Source organism: Garra rufa, chromosome 11, assembly GCF_049309525.1.
Source record: "Garra rufa chromosome 11, GarRuf1.0, whole genome shotgun sequence".
Classification (NCBI taxonomy): Eukaryota; Metazoa; Chordata; class Actinopteri; order Cypriniformes; family Cyprinidae; genus Garra; species Garra rufa.
This window is the reverse complement of record NC_133371.1, coordinates 32360249-32385074: the sequence shown is the minus strand read 5'-3', so window position 1 is coordinate 32385074 and position 24826 is coordinate 32360249. Positions and strand designations below refer to the sequence as shown.

The following is a 24826-nucleotide window of genomic DNA, read 5'->3' as shown; positions in this document are numbered from 1 at the left end:
GCACCTTCATCGTAAACCTGATGTGCTTTGTCACATTTTGTGTAGATCAGCACTCTACAACACTAAATTTATTTAAATTTATTGTGGTGAATAAGTTTTGTTTGAACTAAGAAGTTTCCATTTTTTCTTCCCAGCTAATGGATGAGGATGGAGAGGATGGACTGGCCGGGGGACGTCCGGACACAGGTGGACCGGGAGGGTAGTGAGCTGGTGGAATTGCTCTGTAAACAAAATAGTGGTGTTCTGGATCGGATCTTTGCCTTGGTGGAACCTAAAACACTGGATCGGATACAGTCACTGATCAACAACAGAGACCGTGCTTCAGCCATTGTTGATTACTTTAGGACTTCAGACCGAAACTTATGTACACAGTTTCTCACCACTGTATATCAGTACAGTGAAAACATTCCCTTACTTCTTGAAACAACACTGGTGTCAATAATAGGAGTAGGATACACACCTGGTAAGTCATGTTCTGCACTTTTTTTAGGTAAACTTTTTAGTTACACTGCAGCTTTTCACTCTTCATACCATACTGTATGTATTTACAAATCAACTGAAAGCATGTAATTTTAGTGTTATCACAATTTAATTAATTACATGTTCGGTATAGTTTATATAATGAAAGATCTGCTATTTCATCTCAACGCATATTTAAAAAAAAAGTGAAAGTGAAAGTATCTTGTAGATATTTTAAAAAGAAGCTGTTATGTAAAATACGGATGCTACTGAATTCTGGGTTATAATTATTCAGGCCCTTTTTCATTTTCTATGTATTTAAGGAACAAACTCCAATCATACGTGCGAGACTGATGTTTCTTCACCATCACCCCCTGTGAAACGTCCAAGGCTAGGTGCGTTTTATTCTTAAAGGCACACCCATTTTGAATTTTGATTCATTGTGAAAGCAATTGCTTTGAGCAACCCATCTGTTAAGTTTGCTGCAACTTTGATGAGAGCAACCTATTGGCTATTCAACGAGAAGAGCTGCATTTGTAGAACCAAACACTATCATAACATCTTAGTTGATAATTAAGTATACATTGTTTTTGACAAAACATCCAATGATTTGGGCGTGACAGCACATTTTTGGTAGTGACAGTAATGTTTTGGTTGCGAACACATCACATTACAGAATTTTAACTCACATTGTAAAACATACTAAAATATTTAACATTTGCATAATTGTACTAAAATTGTGTTTATTTCCCCTATGATTCCCCCATGGATTATGTGTTTCCTTTTGTCATTACCAAAACAATAATGACATGTTTAGATTGTGACTGTTACAGTAGTGACAATTTTATGAGTAAACACCCTAAAATACAATAATGTGACCACTAAAACTTTACCAAATGTTTTGGTTGTGGCTGTTTTGTGACAATTTTAGATACTTTTAAACCTAGCTCAAAGACGCCAATCAGTACATGGTTACCTAGCACTTCAGTTGTACACATAAAAATTAAATGTTATGGAATAACTCCTCAAAAAAATGTTTCGTTAAAAAATGGTGGTCGCTAGTGACATTCTTTAAAGTTACACACAGATTTTTCATACTTTTGAACACATTTACCTCAAAATGATGAGACCGATCTATTCACCATGTAGCTATGAGAGAGTGACACATAAATATTTCCTGATCATAAATGTAGGGGTGTAATTGAAATCAGTCTCAGCCAATGGACTAAAACATAAACTGTTTCGCTAGTGATAAAAATGTGTTTTTCTACATTTTCATAATTTATAAAGAAAAAAATAAAATACTTAACTTGATTAAAAAAATCAAAAAGATATTTTTGAAAACAACAATGGAATAAAATGAAAAAATGATTTCAATAACATGTTCATAAGTTGAAATTTAGGGGTTAGTGTTCGGCACAGCCACCTCCCAATTGAAAGTACCCACTAAATGTTGATTTTATATATATTACGCTTACTGATATTTTAAATATTATTGTGGGTTTCAATAGATAATAAAAGGATCTTAGTAAACATCTAAGATTTAAATATTTATATGCTTTTTTAAATGTGTTTTTTGGTTGAGAGACAGGAGTTTGCACCAGTTGTGTAGTATGGCCCATAAACATCTATATATTAAAACATTAGTTAGTATAGCTAATAATATCAGTTGTATTTTATTCAAATTAAACTATTGTAAAGGTGTGCATTACTTTTTGAGCTGGTTAATCAAAAGAAAACCTTTTTCTGCAGTGTTGCTCTACAATGTGGTTTCTTAACCCAGCAGAAACAGTACACAAATCAAAAGATTGTCTGAAAACTGAACTGTGTTGTTAATGTTAACATTTTCATTGACAGCATTATAATACTTAATCATCTCAAGAATTTCTTGAACACTTATAATACATTTTAAAAGTATCTTTAAAATATATAACAAAATATCAAACCATGTGGCTTAAGAAATATAGCATAAACACACTTTTCAAAGAAATCTATTAGGTTTCAAGTTGTGTTAAGAAATCAGAAAAAGAATATTAGAAAAAATAAAAAAGTTTTTAGAGAATTTCCAGTGTCATTTGTGTGCAGATGGCACTTGGTTTGATATTTTATTTCTTTAATAATAACATGAATAGATTTTTTTTAAACTGCGATTTAAATTCATGATAAACCTACACTCTAAAAAACACCCAATTTGGGTTATTTTTAACCCAAGGGTTGGGTAAATATAGGGCAAAACACACGTCTTATATGTAGCACATTGGGTTGTTTATTTGACCTGGCATAGTGGGTTGATTTAACCCAGCATATGGGTTGATTAATTTTTACTATCCACCTTTTTCTTCAACGCAGAAGTAAGCCTATGAGTGAGACTTCCAGTCAAATTAAGATAGTACATTAAAATAATATGGCAAGATGCACCAATTTGCATTATCAAGCAGTAAAACCAGCTGTTTTGTACAGCTGAAAATAGCTGGACGCAGATGAGACCAGAAACCAGACCCATAAAATTTACAAATGGCTGCATCCGCTTTGGGCAGAAAAAGGTGGATAATTTTTTACTTTATACATGAAGAAAACTAAAAACTAACTTAAAAACCTTTCTCCACACAACCACTGGTTTGCATGATAACTTCTTTAATACATTTTTAAGACAATGGCCATAACCCCAAAAAATTACCTAAAAGGCTCAACCCAGCATTTGGGTTGGAAAAAATAACCCAACAGTTTTTTAGACTGTAATAATGCTTTGATTTTCTTCCCTAGATCATTTACAGAGTTATACAGATGCTCTTAAATCCATGTTACTGCAAAAACATGAGTCAGTGGCACAAACTGTAGTAAAGGACATCCGTCTGGATGACACATGGGTGTATTTAAGACACAGGAACCCTCCACGAGGGAAGGACAGGACTATCCAGCCTCAAGCCTCTCTAGACAACCATGAAGCTGAAGAGTCAGAGCATAAAGTGTCTGTTGAGTCTCTTTTGAAAACCACCAGCAGGGTTGTCATGCTGCTGGGCCAGGCTGGATCTGGTAAGACCCTGCTGGTGCACTGCCTCGGCCGTAGCTGGGCTGAAGGCTCCTTCCCGTCTATTCCCCTGCTGTTCCTGCTGGAGTTCCGGCAGCTTAATCTTATCTCACGTGATTTGTCCTTAAAAGAACTGCTTTTTCTGTACTATCCTGCTTGTGATGATGATGAGGAACAAAGCGATGAAGTGTTTGAATTCATCCTCTCCAACCCTGAGAAGGTCTGCTTCATAATCGATGGGTATGATGAGTTTCGTGCCAAGCTTACGCATCCTCAAAAGCTGAAGAGCAGCATTGACCCAAGCAAACCTCTCCCAATGACAGATCTCCTCTCAGGACTGTGCAATCGTAAATTTCTTCAAGGTTGCACTGTTTTGGTCACCTGTAGACCACGAGATGTGACTGACATGTTTGGAAGCCCTGGTTTCATAACATGTGAGCTTCAGGGGTTTGACCGATTGGGTGTGAAGGAATACGCTGAGCATTACTTCCATAAAAAAGGAGATGAACTCAAAAAGAAGGCTGTAAACTTGTTGATGGACAACCGACACCTCCTGTCGATGTCTCATGTACCTGGACTCTGTCATATTTGCTGTGTATGTATGGATCATCTGTTCTCCAGTGATGGAACTGATTTACAGCTACCATCGTCCTTAACTCAAATCTACATGCAGATCCTCTTGGCGTACCTCAAACGCATCGATGAAGGTGTGGTGTCTGGTATGTCTCCACTGCAGAGACACAGAACAAAAATTGCTGAGATGAGCCAGTTGGCCCTCAAAGGACTGGATGAAAGCAGTATAGTCTTCATGGACACAAATGTGTCTCCAGAACTCCAGGATTTTGGTGTCAAAAGCAGGATACTGTCTCGTGTGAAACTGACTCGTGAGGATGGATCTTCAGGATGTGGTTTTACCTTCATGCACCTTACGATGCAAGAGTTTCTTGCTGCTCTCCACCTCATGACCAGTCAGAGCATCACCGAGAGTCAACTTAAGAAGAAGCTAAACTTGAAAACCCGCTGGACTACCAAGATTGATCCAAAAACCGTCTTTACAGACTCTCTCCATCTTTACGTATGTGGGCTTGCGGCGGAGGCCTGCACGTCTAGTTTGGTCCAGCTTAAAGGGGCCGAAGGCACCAGAGCTTGGATACAAAAGCGGCAGTCTACGGTCCGTAACGTTTTACTGGGTTTCTCAGGAAGTACCAGTCAAACTGGCCCCAAAATTGTGGAGCTGTGTCGATGTGCTCATGAGACACAAGATGCTAAGCTGGCAAGGGCTATTGGTTCAAGACCACAGTTTGAACTGCGAAATATCAGACTCAATGCTGTTGACATGGATTCTTTAGCATTTGTAACAGCGGCTGCTGATCAGAATGTATGTCTGGACTTCGGTGGCTGTTCAATTGACCTGGATTGTTTAGAAATTCTCCCTAGTTTCAAGAATGTGGATCATCTCATGTGAGTTTTTATTAAATTCTTTATAAACAAATGCTTTATGTGTAGTAAATTATGGAGCCAATATGGTAGCTTTAAAGGGATAATTCACCCAAAAATTAAAATTGTGACATTAATTACTAACCCTCATGTCATTCCAAACCTGTAAGACCTTCGTTCATCTTCGGAACACAAATTAAGATATTTTTGATGAAATCCGAGAGCTTTCTGACCCTGCATAGACATCAACGCAACTGACACGTTCAAGGCCCAGAGAGGATGTAAGGACATAGTTAAAAAAGTCAGATTTCATCAAAGATATCTTAATTTGTGTTCTGAAAATAAATGTCATCTTGAACCGAATCTCAAAATGAATATCCATTTTTCATACTGCTGCCTAAACTTACATTTCCAAATGAGTGGTTTATTTAAAATGTACAATATCAGTCAAAAGTTTTTGAACAGTAAGATTTTTAATGTTTTATAAATAAGTCTCTTCTGCTCACTAAGCCTGCATTTATTTGATCTAAAGTACAGCAAAAACAGTAACATTTAGATTTTTTTAATATTTAAAATAACAGTTTTCTATTTGAATATATTTTAAAATGTAATTTATTCCTGTGATTTCAAAGCTGAATTTTAGCATCATTACTCCAGTCACATGATCCTTCAGAAATTATTCTAATTCTTCTGATTTGCTGCTTAAAAACAATTATTATTATTATGTTGAAAACAGCTGAGAAGAATTTTCTTTTTTTGATGAATAGAGTTAGAAGAACAGCATTTATCTAAAACAAAAATCTTTTGTAACATTATAAATGTCTTTATCATCACTTTTGATCAATTTAAAGCATCCTTGCTAAATAAAATTGTTAATCTGTAATTTTCTTCCCCCAAAATAAAAAACATATACTGACTCCAAGCTTTTGAATAGTAGTGTATAATGTTACAAAAGCTTTTTATTTCAGAAAAATCCAGATCTTTGGATCTTTATATTCATCAAAGAATTCTGAAAAAAAAAAACATACTCAACTGTTTTAAATATTGATAATAATAGTAATAAAATGTTTCTTGAACAGCAAATCAGCACATTAGAATGATTTCTGAATGATTTCCCATGTGACACTAAAGACTGGAGGTAATGGTGCTGAAAATGTAGCATTGATCACAGGAATAAAAATAAATGTTAAAATATATTCAAATAGAAAACGTTATTTTAAATAGTAAAAATATTTCAAAATTGTACCGTTTTTGCTGTACTTTGGACCAAATAAATGCAGGCCTGGTGAGCAGAGGAGACTTGAAAACATTAAAAACATTAAAAATCTTACTGTTCAAAAACCTTGGACTGAGTGTATTCAGACAAAATAGTATAGATTTTTATTATCAGCCATATTTCGAACAACAGCCATAACATCAAAATAATGATCAGCTTATGGGTTTCTGCCATAATTCTAACAGTAATACATGATTTTGGTAAAAACACGTTTTAGGTTGTAGTTTGTAATTGCAAATCTGGTCGTGTAGATGTATTCAACTTCTAATTTGTCTTAAATGCATTTTTTATTCAAGTTTCCGAAGCCGGAAATATGATGACAAGTTTGCAGAGGCTTTGTGTGGTATCCTGTGTAAACTTCAGGCTTTGCGGCAATTAAAGTAAGTCTTCATGCATTTTGTCACAATATTGCAGTGTGTTTCCATTGGTTAATGTTTGCCTATGATTTACAGTTTTATCAGTGGAGGTCTCACTGATGTTGGAGCTGCTAATCTTGCCAGGGTTTTGAAGGACTGTCCACACATCACTCACCTAAAGTAATATGATTTGTTATGGCATGCATGTTATGGCCTGACATGATTGCTTTAAAGTATTCTGTTTACTTTTGAAATCGGAAAAGCCACACTGCTTTTTTCCGTAGGTGGTCTTGATGATCTGTCATGCGTTTCCGTCTGTGCCAATCAATGTGTTCTGTTTATCTGACAGCGTCAGTGATAACTCTTTAAAAGATGAAGGCATTAGGGAGATTGCAGAAAAACTATCCAGACTGCCCAACATCTCCTCTGTTTTGTAAGTAACGTGTTACATTTAAATAACCTGTCTACAGTTTGTTAAATAATTCAGTGTTTTTTAAATTTATTTAGATATTTGCTGCTTAAAAAATGCAATATTAGTATATATTAAGTGCATTCTTTCACTTTTATTCAGGATGGGGAAGAACAGCATCTCCACAGATGGAATCCTCACACTCATTGAGAAAATGGCTGCCTGCAGCTCTGTTCAGGAAGTCCGTGTTGAGTATGTTGATTTGTTGGCAATGAAAAATGGAAAACATTTCCAATGCAATTTAGATTTTTGATTCTTAAGTGATTGTATGTTTTACATTCAAGTTGTGACCCATAAATATCTATTTAAAATCATAATGTTAAAGGTCCATCGAAACATTATTCTATGTGTTGACGTAATTTCAAATGGAACAGAAAGACAGGGCGGAACAAATCTTGTAGTCCCGCGCCCGTTTTTAAACAGCCAATAGCGTTTCGTTCATATCACAGTTTGGACCAGAGTTGTTGAGCCGCATTTAGCAGGATAAAACAGCCGCAATCTCATTCATATCTCATTTTCTATATATAAAATAGCATTCTGTGTAGAATTCAAATGTGTCCAATGCGTCTTACGCCAACTTGTGCATATGATCCGCTCCGTGCCATTGTGTCTCTGGACCGCAGCAGACTGTGTGTGACACAAAGCGAAACCAGACTTCATTCTCTCAAACAGAACGCATTTTTACACTGAATCATTTCCTATAACTTATACAGTGCCCTATGTACCATTCACCGTACTGAAAATACAAATTCTGTAAAGAAGTGACCGATTTCAGCCGAAGCGTGTATTTATAGTGTAGGGGGCGGAACGCTTTGAATTCTAGAGAGCATTTGATTGGACTGATTGATGAGAAGCTAAAGTGCAGGGTAATGTCATCAAAATCATTGATCCATATTGGTGGAAGTTAAAGACTGTAAGTTTTGAATGCTTATATCTTGTAAATGCAAATTTTGTCATTGTTTTGGAGCACACTAGCTTACAGATAACCTTGAGGCTAACATATTATTACAAAAAGCCACATTTTTTTAATTCATGGGGACTTTAATATACTATTAAGTTTAAAGAATGTTGAATTTTCCACTCCTGTATTTATGGTAGTCTGAGTTATATTTTCTTTTACATTGTGTAGTTTTGTTCATGGTTTTTTAAGGGATTTCCATGGGATGTTCACAGTAGTTTCATTCTATACAGGGGCAATAAAGAGATCAGCCTTTTCTTCTCACAAAGTTTGGACACAGTCTGGTGAGTGCTGACTCGGTTATTCTCATTAGATGGGTTATTCTTAAAGGGTGGGTAAAACCCCAGAACTCTAAATCTTTTATATATCACATTTCCTGTTTGCACATCTATTGTGGTTACTTTGTCTATGCAGTTAACCAGGTATTGGTTATGCTGTGCAATGCATTAGGTCAGAAAGTATGTTAGATGGTAGATATTGTGCATGGGCTTTTTTTATTTGGTGGTAAGTCTATAGCTTTTAACCTGATTTAGTACATTCTACAGTGACTGCAGAGTTTGGTGATCACTAATTGAATGTAATGAAACAACAAAATGTTTTTGTCATTTTTTTCTTCTTCTTTAGTGAAAACACAGACTTGAGTAATACAGGAGAGCCAAATAATGTAACGTAAGTACTGAATCCTTTAATATGTTATTATGTCTTGTTAGATAAAGGACAACAAATTAATCCTTAGTTACAAAGTCCTTAAAGTTAACACTGAACTTTAGACTTTATTTTATAAAATATTGAATGAGCCATGCTTTCATCTTTTTTTATTTGATAAGGTGGTGTATTGTGTCTATAAAGTCCAAGTGTTCACCACAGGGCAACATTTCAGGAGAATTAGAGGACAGAGAGTTTGTGAAAGAAGGTCGTAGGCTTGGTAGAAATTATGCAATTATAGGCAAATTGATGCTTATATTCAGGACCTCAAACAAAAAAGACAAATGTGATGCAAAACACACCTAGCTAACCGGAATATTTATTTATCAAAACAATATTTTAATCAGGAATAAATTGTAAAAGGCCATTCACAGATGTTCTGACAGTGTGTAATAATACCACAATTACATTCAAACACTTTACATAATGTTTTGTTATCCATTTGAATGATGCAACATTGTGTTCTAGATTTAAATTTTTTTCCAAACCAAACCTACTAAACTGACAGGAATGACCTGTTTTATTGTTTCTTTATAGGTTAAAGCAGTGTAACATCAATGTTTCCAATGTCATCAGCCTTTGTAATAAACTCAGGGGCTTCTCCCACATAACCCTTTTAGAGTAAGTATCGAAATGCATCATAAATCTCACCTTCTATTCTTCTACACAGATTGAATTGATGCCCCCACAGTTATTCATGTAAGTAGGGTGCTAATGTAACATGTTTTTCTCAACTCTCAGTTTGTCCAACAACTCATTGGGTAACAAAGGCCTAAAGAAGATTCTGGACTTTCTGCCTAAACTAGGAATGATTCAGGAGATCAAGTAGGTCAACGTTTCCTCTGCAGCATCATTTGGTCTTGACAGTTAGCCAGTGACACTTTTTTTTTTTCACGAGCAAAATAACTTCCTCATATACTTATAACACATTTCTCTTTTCAACGTTCAGTGCGGGAAAAAATGATTTGATCCTTTGCTGATTTTGTGCGTTTGCCTACTGATAAAGAAATGATCAGTCTACAATTTTAATGGCAGGTTAATTTGAACAGTGAGAGACAGTTCAAATAATCACATTAAAAAAAGTTCTGTGCATTTTAATGAGTGAAATAAGTATTTTACTCCTTCGCAAAACATGACTTAGTACTTTGGTGCCAAAAACCTTGTTGGCAATCACAAAGGTCAGACGTTTCTTGTAGTTGGCCACCAGGTTTGCACACAGGGATTTTGTCCCATTCCTCTTTGCAGATCCTCTCCAAGTCATTAGGTTTCGAGGCTGACGTTTGGCAACTCAAACCTTCAGTTCCCTCCCCAGATTTTCTATGGGATTAAGGTCTGGAGACTGGCTAGGCCACTCCAGGACCTTAATGTTCTTCTTCTTGAGCCACTGCTTTGTTGCCTTGTTTTAGGTCATTGTCATGCTGAAATATTTTCTCCCTGGCTGAGAGAAGGAGGTTCTCACCCTAGATTTGACGGTACTTGGCCCTGTCCATTGTCCCTTTGATGCAGCACAGTTGTCCTGTCCCCTTAGCAAAAAAACATCCCCAAAGCATGATATTTCCACCTCCATGTTTGACGGTGGGGATGGTGTTCTTGGGGTCATAGGCAGCGTTACTCCTCTTCCAAACACGGCGAGTTGGGTTGATGCCAAAGAACTTTTCTCATTTGACCACAACACTTTCACCCAGTTCTCCTCTGAATCATTTAGATGTTCATTGGCAAACTTCAGACGGGCCTGTACATGTGCTTTCTTGAGCAGGGGGACCTTGTGGGCGCTGCAGGATTTCACTCCTTCATGGCATAGTATGTTACCCATTGTTTTCTGGGTGACTATGGTTCCAGCTACTGAGAACATTGACAATATCCTCCCGTGTAGTTCTGGGCTGATTCCTCACCGTTCTCATAATCATTGAAAATCCACAAGGTGAGATCTTGGATGGAGGCCCAGACCGAGGGAGATTGACAGTTATTTTGTGTTTCTTTCATTTGCAAATAATTGCACCAGCTGTTGTCACCTTCTCACCAAGCTGCGTGGTCTTGTAGCCCATTCCAGCCTTGTGTAGGTCTACAATCTTGTCCCTGACATCCTTGGACAGCTCTTTGGTCTTGGCCACGGCGGAGAGTTTGGAATCTGATTGATTGATTGCTTCTGTGGACAGGTGTCTTTTATTCAGGTAACAAACTGAAATTAGAGCACTCTTTTAAAGGGAGTGCTAATCTTAGCTTGTTAACTGTATAAAAGACACCTTGGAGCCAGAAATATTGCTGATTGATAGTGGATCAAATACTTATTTCACTCATTAAAATGCAAATCAATTAATAACTTTTTTGAAATGTGCTTTTCTGGATTTTTTGTTATTCTCTCTCACTGTTAAAATAAATCTACCATTAAAATCATAGACTGGTCATTTCTTTGTCAGTGGGCAAACAAGACAAAGTCAAATCATTTTTTTCCTCACTGTATGTATGTGTTTTTCTGAACACAGTGTTAGTGAAAATGCTGTTGATATGGATGGGGTGGTGATGCTTGCTTCTGCCCTCTGTAACCAGAAAAACCTGAGGAGAGTGGATGCAAGGTAACTACGTAGTCACAATCAGCATTATTGAGTTACTGACCATTTTACTGTCTGTCTAAAAATGCTGTGCTTTTTCACACCAGTGAAGATGGAATGAAGAAGTTGGTTCTTCGGTTTGACACCAGCAGACGGTACTGAAACAGTTACAGACATTTCTGCTTAATATATAGAATACTGATTATATAAACGTTGGTTTTTGAAAAACAAATGTGCTTTATGAATGCAGGCATAATTCAAGACAGCTGACTCCAAATGTAACTGGGATACATCTGCATAAAAAACTCAGGTACATCTCTCAGTATGCTGTACATTGATTTAGCAGTGATCATTTAATAATTTGTTATTCATATGTGACCCTGGACCACAAAACCAGTCATAAGGTTAAATTTTACAAAACTGAGATATATACATAAATAAGCTCAATAAATAAGCTTTCTATTGATGTGTGGTTTGTTAGGATAGGACCATATTTGGCCGAGATACAACTATTTGAAAATCTGGAATCTGAGGGTGCAAAAAAATCCAAATGCTGAGAAAATCACCTTTAAAGTTCTTCAAATTAAGTTCTTAACAATGCATATTACTAATCAAAAATTACATTTTTATATATTTATAGTAGGACTTTTACAAAAAATCTTAATGAACATGAACATGATCTTTACTTAATTTCCTAATGATTTTTGGCATAAAAGAAAAATCAATAATTTTGACCCATACATACTATGTATTTTTGGCTATTGCTACAAACATACCCCAGTGACTTAAGACTGGTTTTGTGGTCCAGGGTCACATATTTATTTGTATAGTGCTTTTCACAATACACATCATTGCAAAGCAACTTCATAGAAAATGAATGTTACTCCATTACTGCTTTTGTCTTTTCAGTTTAACTCATAGTGATATCAAACCTGTCTACATGACCAAGCTGTGTAAGCAACTGGTAAAATGTGAAAACCTACTGGACATTGAGTGAGCAGCTTTTCTGGAATTCTCTAGGGTTGACAAAAGACTTACCAGATGCTACATGTATCATCTGTATTTAGCTAGTCCCTAATTGTTTATTGTGTTACAGGTTCTCCCATCTAAAATTATCAAATGAGTCTGTTGAGAAGTTGATGTTGATCCTTCCTGAAATGTCTTCTCTTCAACTGCTGAAGTAAGTGGCCATAACAATCTGGTTCCTGGAGCACAGGTGTGGTTTATCTCAACCATAAAAATGACCTTATATAGGGCCCTATAAATTCCATTTTATTATTTTTTTTCCGGTTTAATTTGTTCTATTTTAAAATTTCTAGCCTCTGTTTTAATATATAAATTAAAAATAATAATCAAAAAGCATGTCTAATTCATTGAAATCATGAAACTTACACAATTTAACAGCATTTTTTTTCTTTTTTCTGTTTTCTATTTATTTTTGTGGAATTTAGGGGTTTCATTTCAGCAATAAAAAGCATCTCTAATTAATTGATTTTATATAAAAAATGTATTATTATTATTTCTTAAAAAATGTTTTGATAATTGTATTATTTCTGTCACAATTTCTTCAACCAAACTTTTATTTTGACAAGTTGCTGTGAAGACCTTTAAGTTTCTGTTTGTATATATGATGATAGTTTTTCTCAAAAGAAACAGTAAAATGCTGTTGAAATGACTCTCAGAGCAGTTATAAAGATTATGTTTATGTGTTTGTGTACTCATATATTGAGGCGGCAGAGGCTAAAAACAGTATGTGTATGTGTAGTAAATTGTGGAAATCATAGGGCCCTACTGATATGTCTGTTTATCTATGATGATCTTGTTTTCCAGCTTAAGTCATGTTGACCTGTCTACAAATGGGGCTTTGTTATTGGTCAAATCTCTTGCTGACTGTCATCGTGTCACGGCTGTAGAACTGAGGTATCTTACTTCAGTTCATGCCAGATATTAAACTAGGGTTAACATTAGGGTTAATATACATTTAATATCACAAATGTCAAATATTTAAATTTAAAAAGTTGCTTTTAATGTGATTGTCAGGCACCAGGCAGAAGCATTCATCAAGTTTGTTCCTGAAAAAGCAGAGGCAGCAATTTGCAAGTGAGTAATTTCAGTTTACAGGTGGCATGATTATGGCAAAAGCTAAATAGAAATAAAAAAATAATAATAAAAATGACTAAAAAAAAATGCCTTTGAATCACTGTAACAGATTATTTCTTAATTAATTTTGTGACCCTGGCACTTTTCGAAACTGAAGGTTTTGACTCTCTTTGTGATGTTAACAGGCTCACAGAGTATAAACTGTGCAAAAGCAATGTTGAGAAGCTCTCAAGAATACTAGAGAACTGTCCTCACCTGTCTGAACTAGAGTAAGCATTCCTCTGTTATTTTACCTCCATTTTCTTATTTTAATAGAAGTTAGGACATTTTATTGTAATCACAAACCGTTTTTTTTCTCCACTGTAGTTTGTCTCATAACCTTCTCCGTGATGAAGGGGTGAAATGTTTTGTTGACTGTTTGCCCAAACTAAAGATTTCCAGCTCAGTGAGGTAAGAGTTTAGTTTAGTTTTAGTTTAAGTGAAATTATAGAGTAATTAACTGTGTAAACTTCACTTGTTGCACTATTTCACAGCCTCAATGGCAACCGAATAACTCAAGTGGGGGCACTGCATTTGGTCAACTCAATGAACACCTGTGAGAAAGTTGTTGCTGTTGAAGTCAGGTAAAGGCTAACACACTATCACTTTCATTTATTTCTTATTTCATTTCACTGACATGAACAATGATTGGCTCATGTATTACATGTGTGTTTACTTGTTTGACTGTTTAAGGATATGCGTTTCTTGTTTTTAGTCTTGGAGTGGAAGATCAGTCTTTAATTAAGTTTGTGCAAGAACATGTCAACGGCAAAACTCTTAGGTAATTTCCAAGAATACATGTGCGGTATCACAGTCAAAAAAAAACACAATCAGAGAGTCACGCGAGTAACATGATGTATTTACTCAAGTCAAAAGCGAAAGTAGTTTGGTATTTAACTTCCTCTTATCATTGTCTTAACACCAGACTAAGGGAGTGCAGTTTTGAGGTCACACACTTGAAGAAGCTTGTGGAAATACTGAACAGATGCCCTAGGCTACTTACATTAGAGTGAGTATTTGAGCATCTTATATTTCATCCCTTATTAATAGAAATAATGAGTACTACCAGTGTTTTCAGGAGCGTGCAAACTGTACATATCTGTTAACATCAAAAAAATGTGTTTTGTGATTGTTCTTTTATTCTTTAGATTGTCTTCTAATTCACTCCACAGTCAAGGACTTTTCTCTTTACTGGACAGCCTGGTTGAGCTGTCTACAATCCAGACTGTCAAGTAAGATTTTACAAAGATTTTTAAGGATTGATCTCACTGTCTTATCTATTATCTTTAGTATGTTTAAAACTGCATTTTGGCACATTTTGAAATCACATTTTTCTATTCCTCTCAGATTAGGTAATAATGGCCTGAGTTCTGAGCAGATTGAGTATTTTGTTAAACAGTTCAGCAGCTGTCACCAACACAGAGACATCAGGTAACAACTGAACAAAACATCTGTTTCTTCAACTTTTTAAATATGTATTTCTTTATATATTATAAACTCAGACTAACAATTTAAAAACAGATAATTCCACTGTAAAAATATTATAAATATATACACTGCCATTTTAAAGAAGTCTTTTATTTATTTGATACAGAAATACAGAAAAAATACAGAAAAAATATAATATAACGAAATACTATTGCAATTTAAAATAGTGGTTTTCTATTTTAATATACTTCAAAGCAGAATTTATTTCTGTAATGCAAATCTGAATTTCCTGAAAAAAGTATCACAGGTTGCAAAAAATATTAAGCAGCGCAACTGTTTCCAACACTGATAATAAATCAGCATATTAGAATGATTTCTAAATGATCATGTGGCACAGAAGACTGGAGTAATGTTGCTAAAAATTCAGCTTTGCATCACAAAAATAAATTATATTTGAAAGTATATTATAATAGAAAACTGCTCCTTTAAATTGCAATAATATTTCATAAATTAAGTTTTTTTTCCCTGTATTTTTTAACAAATAAATTGAACTTCTTTAATGAGCAGAAGAGGCTTTAATCTTTGTTCTTTAAAAAAACATTAAAAATCTTACTGATCCCAAACTTTTGAAGGGTAGTTTATTTTGCAAAAATAATCTAAGGAATAAAAAATAACCTAAACAAAGAGCATGATAAACAATTTCAGTATTTATTATGTAAATTGATTTACATCAGTTTAACACAAATTATGACCATCCCTAATGCATCATTTGCATCACAATTAACAGTGTTTTTCGAAGGTTAGTGTACTTGTTTACCAAAGAAACAGCCATGTCTGTGTCATATTCTATTTATTCCAACACAAAAAAACACACAATACATGATTTGAGATTTGTTGGAAATTACACTGTAGTGGATATGTGGTGAAAAATGACAATTCTTTGTACAATACTGTATGTATATATACTGTTATTAGTATACAAACTTGTGGGTGTGAGAAACGTGTTTTAATGAGTTTATTTTCCTGAAAGCGATAGTTGACCCAGTCATTAATTACTCATCGTGTCATCCTAAGCCCCTAAGACTTTTGTTCATCTTCGGAACACAAATTATGATATTTTTGATTAAAACGGAAAGCTTTCTGGCTCTGCATAGACAGCAACACAACTGTCACCTTTAAGGCTCAGATAGGTAGTAAGGACATTGTCAAAATAGTCCATGTGCCATCAGTGGTTTGGGGGAACTAACCCTGTTAGTTGAAGTTGAAGAAACAATGAAGGACAGATGTAATTGTGGCGTGTGTTTCTGTGATCAATTGTTATATAGCAGATATAATGTGAGGATAATGATGTGTTTGGAATGTTTTTATTAGGATTGAAGAGCCGTGGCTGACAGGAAATGCTGTCGTCAATCTCATTGCCAAATGCCTAACTCTGCAGCCATGCATCAAAGAAATCAGGTGCGGTTCTGAAGCAGTAAACCACAATCTTGTGACCATGGATTGCTTCATGGCTGTTATGAAAGCACCATTTATTACAACCCTGTCAGTACACCACAATGTTTGTATTAACGGGTGTATAGAACTGCAGATGTTTGCACATGTAGTGACAGAGACAAAGTGATATTAATAGTATTAACATTTCACCTGTTACTTAAAGTCTCTTGAATTAACCAGAATGTATTTCTTTATTTAATTGTGGGTCTGTTGTGGGTGCATGGTTTCCTTTGTGGGGATGTTGCTCTCATTTAATCCTAACTTACACATTCATGTTCAATCACATGCTGGTAGATTTAAATTGACGTGTCAATTTGCAAGTGATCCTAATGTATTCTTAACTTAATAATGCTTTGCTAAGTGAAAAAACATTTAGAGCAAAATTTTGTTCTAGAGATGAAAAAAATATATTTTACTCAATATTTGCAGGGTCAGCCGTGCATCCATTAACATCATCACAGAGGCAAATTCCAGCCTCAGCTCCACTTTTGTGTAAGTTTAATTATTCTATATATTTTTATTATTATATATTTATGGAATATGGGATGCTGTACCTTTTGTGAACAAATGGTTAGGGTTATTCATTAGGCTTAACCCTAATGAATTACAATATTACATTCAAAGCTAATTTGGCTCTTTTTCTTTCTGACAGAACTCATCCTGAAAGAATCTCACCTGCTCTGCAGTCCATCAGGTGTGTTGGTTTGTTGTTTGATTGTGAGCTTGTTTGTTTTGTGCTTTTATTTACTCTTATTTTATGAGATATTTTTTGTATTTGATGTACAAAACCACTACGTTCTTTAGCTTTGATGACTGTGACTTCGAAGGACAGCATCTCACTCCTCTGACACTTCCAATTCAGAAATGTCATGCCTTACAGGATTTGAGGTAAGCCAATGAGGGTTTATGCAGATTTTGGTCTATTAGATTTTAGATTTTCCTTAGTATAAATTCTGCTTACTTTATTTTTATGTCTAGATTCTTTCAGCTCAAAGTGGACAGAAAATGTGCAGATTTTTTTTCTGCTGTGATTCCATTCTTACAGAATCTCAGGAGCCTCACGTAAGTTAAGAACAGATAGTCATCTTTATTTTACATGCATGAACGTTTCTTTTAAAACGTACTTTTTACCAAATGTATAACAGTGAACACACATGCGTCAGAAGACATTTATCTGATTAGGCTAAAGCAGTGTCATTTCCACATCTCAAAGAATCCAGAGAATTTCTACTCAGCTGTTTTCAACATAATAATAATAATTATACATATTTTTTGAGCAGCAAATCAGAATATTAGAATGATTTCTGAAGGATCATGTGACTGGAGTTATGATGCTAAAAATTCAGCTTTGAAATCACATGAATAAATTACATTTTAAAATATATTCAGATAGAAATCAGTTATTTTAAATAATAAAAATATTTCAGAATTATGCTGTTTTTGCTGTACTTCGGATCAAATAAATGGAGGCTTAGTGAGCAGAAGAAGCTTTTTAAAAAAAAACATTACAAATCTGGCTTGTTCAGAAACTTTGGACTGTATTTTCAAACATTTTTTAATAAAAAGTCTTTTTTCAGACTATTTGCATAATTTGACAAAAGTAAAGCTTAATAGAAAATAGAAAAGTGCAAAAAATATGCTTACAAGTGAAGTGATATTGATTTCTTTTTGTGTTATTTATCATGTGTATTAAATTTTTCTCAAGCTGGTGGAAATGATGCCACAACTTTTTTTTATTGATAGAAATCATTTTAAAACATTTAATAATTGTAATTTAAGATTTAATATTTTTACTATTGATTTTCATTCAGAAAATCTACACACAATATAATTCTAGATTCTGAGTTTTAATGTAATCACCCTAGTAAAAACACTGTATATTTATATATATATATATTTCAAATACATTTATTCCATACAAAGTATAGTTCAAATCTATGGACACATTTACTGCCATATCGCTCAAAGATTATAAAACTAAGACTATAGACTATAAAAATTATAATTCAACTTTTTCTATTTAGAGTACTGCTTGTGCACAGTGCACATGTCTTAATATTATGCCTAAAATATGTTTTAATGCCACTATTGATGAGGATTGTATGATCTTTGAATAATATCGGTCTTTAAATGCAAGATATTTAAAGTGTACCTGAAGTATACTTGCAATACTTTCACTTCAGCACAATCAAATATACGTCAGTTTATCCTTAGTTGGACCTCAGCACCACTTCTGCACAGTTAAAGTTCATTAAGTACAAAAGTAGTTGTTCCAATTTAGCAGACTTTAGGTGTACCAGTTTAGTATACCAAAAGTACAATTGCAGGGTATTTGTTATTAAGTACATAAATATGTAAATGTATTTGTAGTATATTTAGCATGAAATAAATGTATTTCAAATACATTTTAGTATATTTATTTTTCACTAGAGCAAAAAAATATTGAATAAAAATAAGCCCCTGGGAGTTAAAATTGTCTGAAGTTTTAGAAACACTTATACACAGTAATATACAGTAGTATATGTTGCATGCACTTAGGAGTGCATGCAACAATCATGGTGTTAAAAGTATTGTTTTTTTACAGACTTGATTTGAAAGGAGCAGCTGAGGATGAGGTGGAAACACTTGCTGAAGCATTACCAGACACTACAGCATTTGAGAGTCTGAGGTGTGTCGTCTTTCTCATTACCCTTTTATTTGAGTTGCATCTTTACATGAAATAATTTTGTGTAATTGCATTCTGTGAGCTTATTTACTTTTTCCTTCCCATAATTTCAACAATTCCCTTTGCCTTTGGTCTTCCAGTTTGTCCCAGCTTGTTTTAAGTGACCGTGGAGCTGCAGTACTTGGCAGAGCGCTTCAAAGTGTGCCAAATCTGAAGTCGATCAAGTAAGTGTCTGATTTTCTTCATTACTTCTTAGTGCAACAGAGTGCAACATTGCTGATTGGCCGATATCTTTTGTCCAGTCTGTCTCGGTGCTCTGGTTGGACAGCAGCTCGAGGGTGTGACCTGGTCAGAGGTCTGGTACAGTGCGTCTTGCTCACAGAGATACGGTAACACATTTTGTAGTCTCAGCTTTTCAAACACTGGACAAGATATATTCAATATAATGCTCTCAATCATAGACTGGACTCCGTGGTACTCGATGAGGAAGGGGTAACCATCCTAGCTCAAGGCTTCAGCCGTTTGACCTCACTTAGGAGGCTCAGGTAAGGATTTTATATGTGAAATGTTTGTTGTAGATTTAGCAAACACTCATTGAGCTGATGTACTCATCCGAGATCCCATCTTGTTTTTTCTTCTCTATTTTGGTTGGTTATTCTCCTCAGCTTGAACAACATTAAAGTGGTGACATCGGAGACGTTTGTGAATGGAACTGGCATACTTTGTCTACTGGCCTCTTTTAAGGGTTTTAGACAGATGGAAGAGATTGAGTAAGTATTGCAGTCAGTAAAAAGCACATGCACACAAATGCTAAAAGTTTGGTAATATATGAACATTTTTATGCTGTTGACAGGTTGGAAAGTTGGCGAATGGGAGATAGTGGTACTTATGAGCTGATGAAATATGTTCCATCATGGACAGAACTAGTAAAACTAAGGTATAGCAACTACACTGAGAATAACAATAGAGTGTTTATGTGATATTGGCGGCACTAAATGTAAACAATGCCACTGAACCGAACGAAACTCGCATATTTTGCAAATTATTGCTGCTGAAAATGGTCAATTATTATCATGTTTTGGGCTGTACTTATCGGTTGGATCGGGAAAAAACATTTGGAGTGCTATAGAGTGCCAAAAGTTATAACAACTCAAAGAGAAGAGTGCAAAATACTTTCTGAGGAACAAAATGCATCTGTGGTTGGCCAAAATGAACCAGAATCTTGAATCTTGACAACATTTGTGTTTGTTCTTATAATTTCTGCTCAGGGAGGTGAAATATTAGGATAATATCTTAATTAGTACTGCTCATACATATCTTTGCCACCTATTAACTTTAGTTTGCCAAAATATTGCCCCCTCTTCTGCTTATTAAGTCTTCTCTATATGATTTAGCAGCTTCAACACATTTTTTTGTGGTTTAGATGGCATAAATTCACAGAAAAACGTATTCAGTAGTATATTAATTGTTCAGTCCATGCTGTTGTTTGCATCCGAGTATTGCTAATATGGCCGCATATCAGCTGACCAAATTGCGATGGAAGTGCAAACCCCATACTCCTTACTAATGCCAAAACAATTTATATTATGTTAGTGCTCCCTCTAGTGGACACAATTAAAACTGGCGGAAATATACACCAACTTGTCAATAATTATTTAAAAATGAGAAATTATTAATTTAATGCAAGAAAAGATGCACTAAAATCATCAAAAGTAGTGACAGTAAAGACTTTTACATTGTTAAAAAAAAACTATATTTCAAATAAATAGGTTCTTTTGAATTTTATATTCAGAATCCTGTATCATGCTTTCTACAAAAATATTAAGCAACACAAGTTTTCAACTTTGGTAGTATTAAGAAATATTTCTTAAACACCAAAATCAGCATCAGAATAATTTCTGACGGGTCAAGTGACAGCTGAGAGCCTGGAGTAATGACTTGTTAAAAGCTTTGCCATCATAAAAGACATCTTTTTATTCTAGTAATATTTCAAGTTGAAATATTATGTTACTGTTTTAACTGTATTTTTGATCAAATAAATGCAGCCTTTGTGAGAATATGAGAGTTTTTTTTTAAAAACATTTAAAAGACATACTGACCCCAAACTTTTGCACAGTAGTGTGTTTGTCTTGCTTTGTTATTACAGTAACATCATCTGAATCATTGCATTATTATTCACTTTCCTTGATAAACTTTTTGCAGTCTGTCAGACAACAATGTGACTGACCAGGCTGGAGAGAAGCTACTCTCGGCACTATCCCACTGCAGAGTTCTTCAAAAACTACAGTAAAACATTTATTTTATTTAATTAATATGTGATATTGCAAAATCAGTAGCTGACTATTCTTTATTGTTTTTTTTTTCACAGGCTGTCCAAAAACCAGCTTGGTCAGGCCAGTGCTGCTAAACTAACTCAAGTTCTTCCGTTGCTGCCTCAGCTTTCAGAACTCAAGTAAGTCCTGTGTATTGTGGTATTTTCATGGTAAATAACTGCAGAATTAATTTTTGATCAAACTATTGCTTTAAAAAGATGCACTGACAGGGAATACAATTGTTTCTGTTTTTATTTAGTTTGTCAGAGAATCAGTTTGGTCCACAAGGATCCTTGGCTCTTTGTGACGGTCTGATGAGCACGAAGGCACTAAAAATACTACAGTAAGACACTAAATACATTACAGAGCCACATACATGAGATGAAGTAACTGAAGACCTAAGACTGATCTTTGCCATCACAGGAATAAAATAAAAATATAAAAACCAAAAAAAAACAGCTATTTTAAATTAACGATATTACGTGACTAGCAGTGTGATATACAGCTTTATACAACAGTTCGACAACACAAGTGAGTAAATACATAAGAAAAGTCTTTAAAAACCCTCTTTTGTGCAAACTGCTTCCTTCTGCAATGAATTCAAATCTCAAGTTGACAGTTTAACAGCTGAGCCCAAGCCTCTGTTACTAATTAGAAAACGTCACTTTAGAACTAGTAACGAAAGAAAGTTGAGTTGCTTTATTGAAAGCTTTCTGTATTACTTTATTAAAAGCTCACTGTATTAAGAGAGAGATGGACTGAGAGAGTGATTACCTGCATCTGATACAGCTTTCATTATTCAGCTCAATCTTATATTCACGATAAAACATTAGTTTGAATATCTGCTGAGGAAAGCGTTATCTTTATCGTACTATCCTTTCATCTGTTAAGGGTGATTTCCGATGATAGCACTTCTCAGTGCATTTGTTGGCTGTAGAGGTCTGCAAAAGTTTTCACTCCCCTGGCTCTTAATGCATTTTTCCTTCTGGAGCATCAGTGAGCATTTTAACCATCTGTAATAGTTGTATATGAGTGTCCTCAGTGTGAAAAGATGGATCTCAAAATCATACAGTCATTGTATGGGTTCAAATACATAAAAATGCTGGAAAACCAAATAATTTGTGCAACCTGAAGGATATTTTTGAAGAACAGCATGCGGTTTAACTTCTCAGGACAAACAAGGGACTCATGAACAACTATCACTAAACAAAAAAAAAAAAACACAGCTGTGGATCATTCAGATAACAACACAGTATTAAGAGTCAAGTGTATGTAAACTTTTGAACAGGGTAATTTTTAGTATTTCAACTATTATTTTCTCTTGTGGACTATATGTAAACATCCTTTATGTGAAATATATTATTTAAGTCAGTACTAAATAAACAGCATTTTGTATGATCCCTTATTTTGGTAAAATAATTAACATTTTATGTAAACTTTTGACCTGAACTGTATGTAAAATAATTGGTTATTATAGACTGATGCATAAACCAGTGTAACTTCTTGTCTCTCAGTTTGACTTCGATTGGGAGTTCAGATCTGGTTGGTGTGGCCTCATCCCTCAAACACTGTACATCCATAGAGGACATCAGGTGGGACAAGACATTTAAGACTTAATTTAATGCTGCATTTTGACTGATAAATGCATGGACCCAGTCAGTCCATGTGTTTGTGTGTGTGTGTTTGTGTGTGTTTGCAAAGCTGCCATTAGTTTATAAATGAATATCTTTGTCAGCTTGTCGTGGAATGGATGTAGTGACAACCTGGCACAGACACTGGCTGAGATTCTACCCTTATGTACGAAGCTGAAAAGACTTGAGTAAGTACTTGAGCGCTTGCCATGAAGGTTTAGCTATTAATGTGATTACAATATGCTGATGTTATTAAATCTAATGATTGCAGCCTGGAGGCCAATAATATAAGCACAGCAGGAGCCACAGTGATAGCCAAATGTCTCCCATCATGCCCCTCTATTGAAGTAATAAGGTATGACTAACACATTCACTTCTGATCAGACAATTTGTGAGTAATAAAAATCAACCAGTACAACTGCTTGACATGCACATTAAAAGCTGAGTATCTCTCTACTTTACACAGACTCTGGAGGAACCCAATTACCAAAGATGATGAGAATCTGAAAGATCAGAGACTGAATTTTTCATCAGTTTAATCATCAGATGACTTTATCTTTCATTTTATGTTGTAAATAATATTGTTGTGATGCCATCATTGGATTTTTAGGTTGAGTTATTTAATAGGGGAACACATTACCTCATTAGAGCAATTCATTACACCAAACAACCCAGTTTCAAGCTGTTCAGGGACTTGAATCATTTAATGTCCATCTAATGGAAACAGTAGGCTCTGGCCAGTAAAGAACAAGAGCAGGTAACACATGCTATTTCAAAAAAAATACATTTACAAGAGATTTACATTTTTGTGGATTTTCTAAATTGCAAGAATTAGACAATGAAAATGTGACTAATTACCACAATGAAGCAGGCAGTTTTCTTGTAATGTTAAGCACAGTCATGCTCTTTGCTTATACACTGACATAAGAGCGCTGACCTCCATTAGGGGCATTTATGCACTGATCAACCCTGAACACCACCATGTTGTGTTCTCCTTTAAATTACGTATTTATGGCTGTATCTAACTTTTCAACTTTTAGTTATAAATTGTTTTTATTATTTTTTACTTTACATGTTAATGGAATGTGCTTTACTTTGTACCTGTAGGGCATTGTTTCTCAACCCTGGTCCTGGGCGCCCCCACCACTACACATTTTGTATGTCTTCCTTAACTGACACACCCATTTCAGGTCCTGGAGATGTTTTATAATGAGCTGATGAGTGCCATCAGGTGTGCTTGATTAGGGAGACACACAAAATGTGCAGTTTTGGGGGGCGCTCAGGACCAGGGTTGAAAAACACTGCTGTAGGGTGATATTTCGCAGTGCTTGTCTGACTGGTAAATGCACAAACATCCTCTCTGATAGTTGCACTGATAAATTTACAATCTATTCAGATACTTGTTTTTTTATGTGCACTTTGAATTTAAATAAAGGTAATTTGTCATAAAGACCTTTTTTATAATTTAGACATCATTTAGTTATTCTGTTATTATTTTATTATTAAATTATTAATTATATTAAAATAATATATTTAATTCAATTATATTTCAAAATGGCAGGTAAATTGTAAAAATAATAAAATAAATAAAATAATAAAATTGTAAAAAATCTATATATTTTTGACAATATTTATTCTGTTATTTAATCACATCTCAAATTAGAATATAGAGACAAAATTTAGGCTGATATAGTGCGTTATAGTATAATAATAATAACTATTGTTATTATTATTTAATTACATTAATATTTTGCATTAATAAATATTGTTTATTAATTCTAAATTAATATTATTGTTCATATATTATTATTTTATTATATATTATTATTACTTTTAATGAAATAATACATTTCAAAATGGCAGGTAGATGGTTTTATGTGCACTTATATATATATAATTCATCATAAAAAAACTTTTTAA

General features: G+C 34.5%; 1 protein-coding gene across 1 annotated transcript; it reads left to right on the top strand.

Moving 5' to 3' along the window:
- The first annotated feature begins 141 nt into the window (after positions 1-141).
- Positions 142-24330, top strand: nlrc5 (NLR family, CARD domain containing 5). Its single transcript, XM_073850125.1, has 42 exons — positions 142-490; positions 3223-4948; positions 6497-6580; positions 6653-6736; positions 6906-6989; positions 7128-7217; positions 8217-8267; positions 8608-8652; positions 9226-9309; positions 9430-9513; positions 11172-11261; positions 11345-11392; positions 11488-11547; positions 12147-12230; positions 12334-12417; positions 13068-13157; positions 13278-13337; positions 13523-13606; positions 13704-13787; positions 13871-13960; positions 14092-14157; positions 14302-14385; positions 14525-14608; positions 14724-14807; positions 16176-16262; positions 16728-16790; positions 16951-16992; positions 17103-17186; positions 17277-17360; positions 18883-18966; positions 19104-19187; positions 19266-19352; positions 19425-19508; positions 19629-19733; positions 19817-19900; positions 21166-21249; positions 21332-21415; positions 21535-21618; positions 22790-22867; positions 23011-23094; positions 23178-23261; positions 23373-24330. The coding sequence occupies exons 1-42, from the start codon at positions 142-144 to the stop codon at positions 23443-23445; spliced, it is 5232 nt and encodes a 1743-aa protein (XP_073706226.1). The 3' UTR covers positions 23446-24330.
- Positions 24331-24826: the final 496 nt, after the last annotated feature.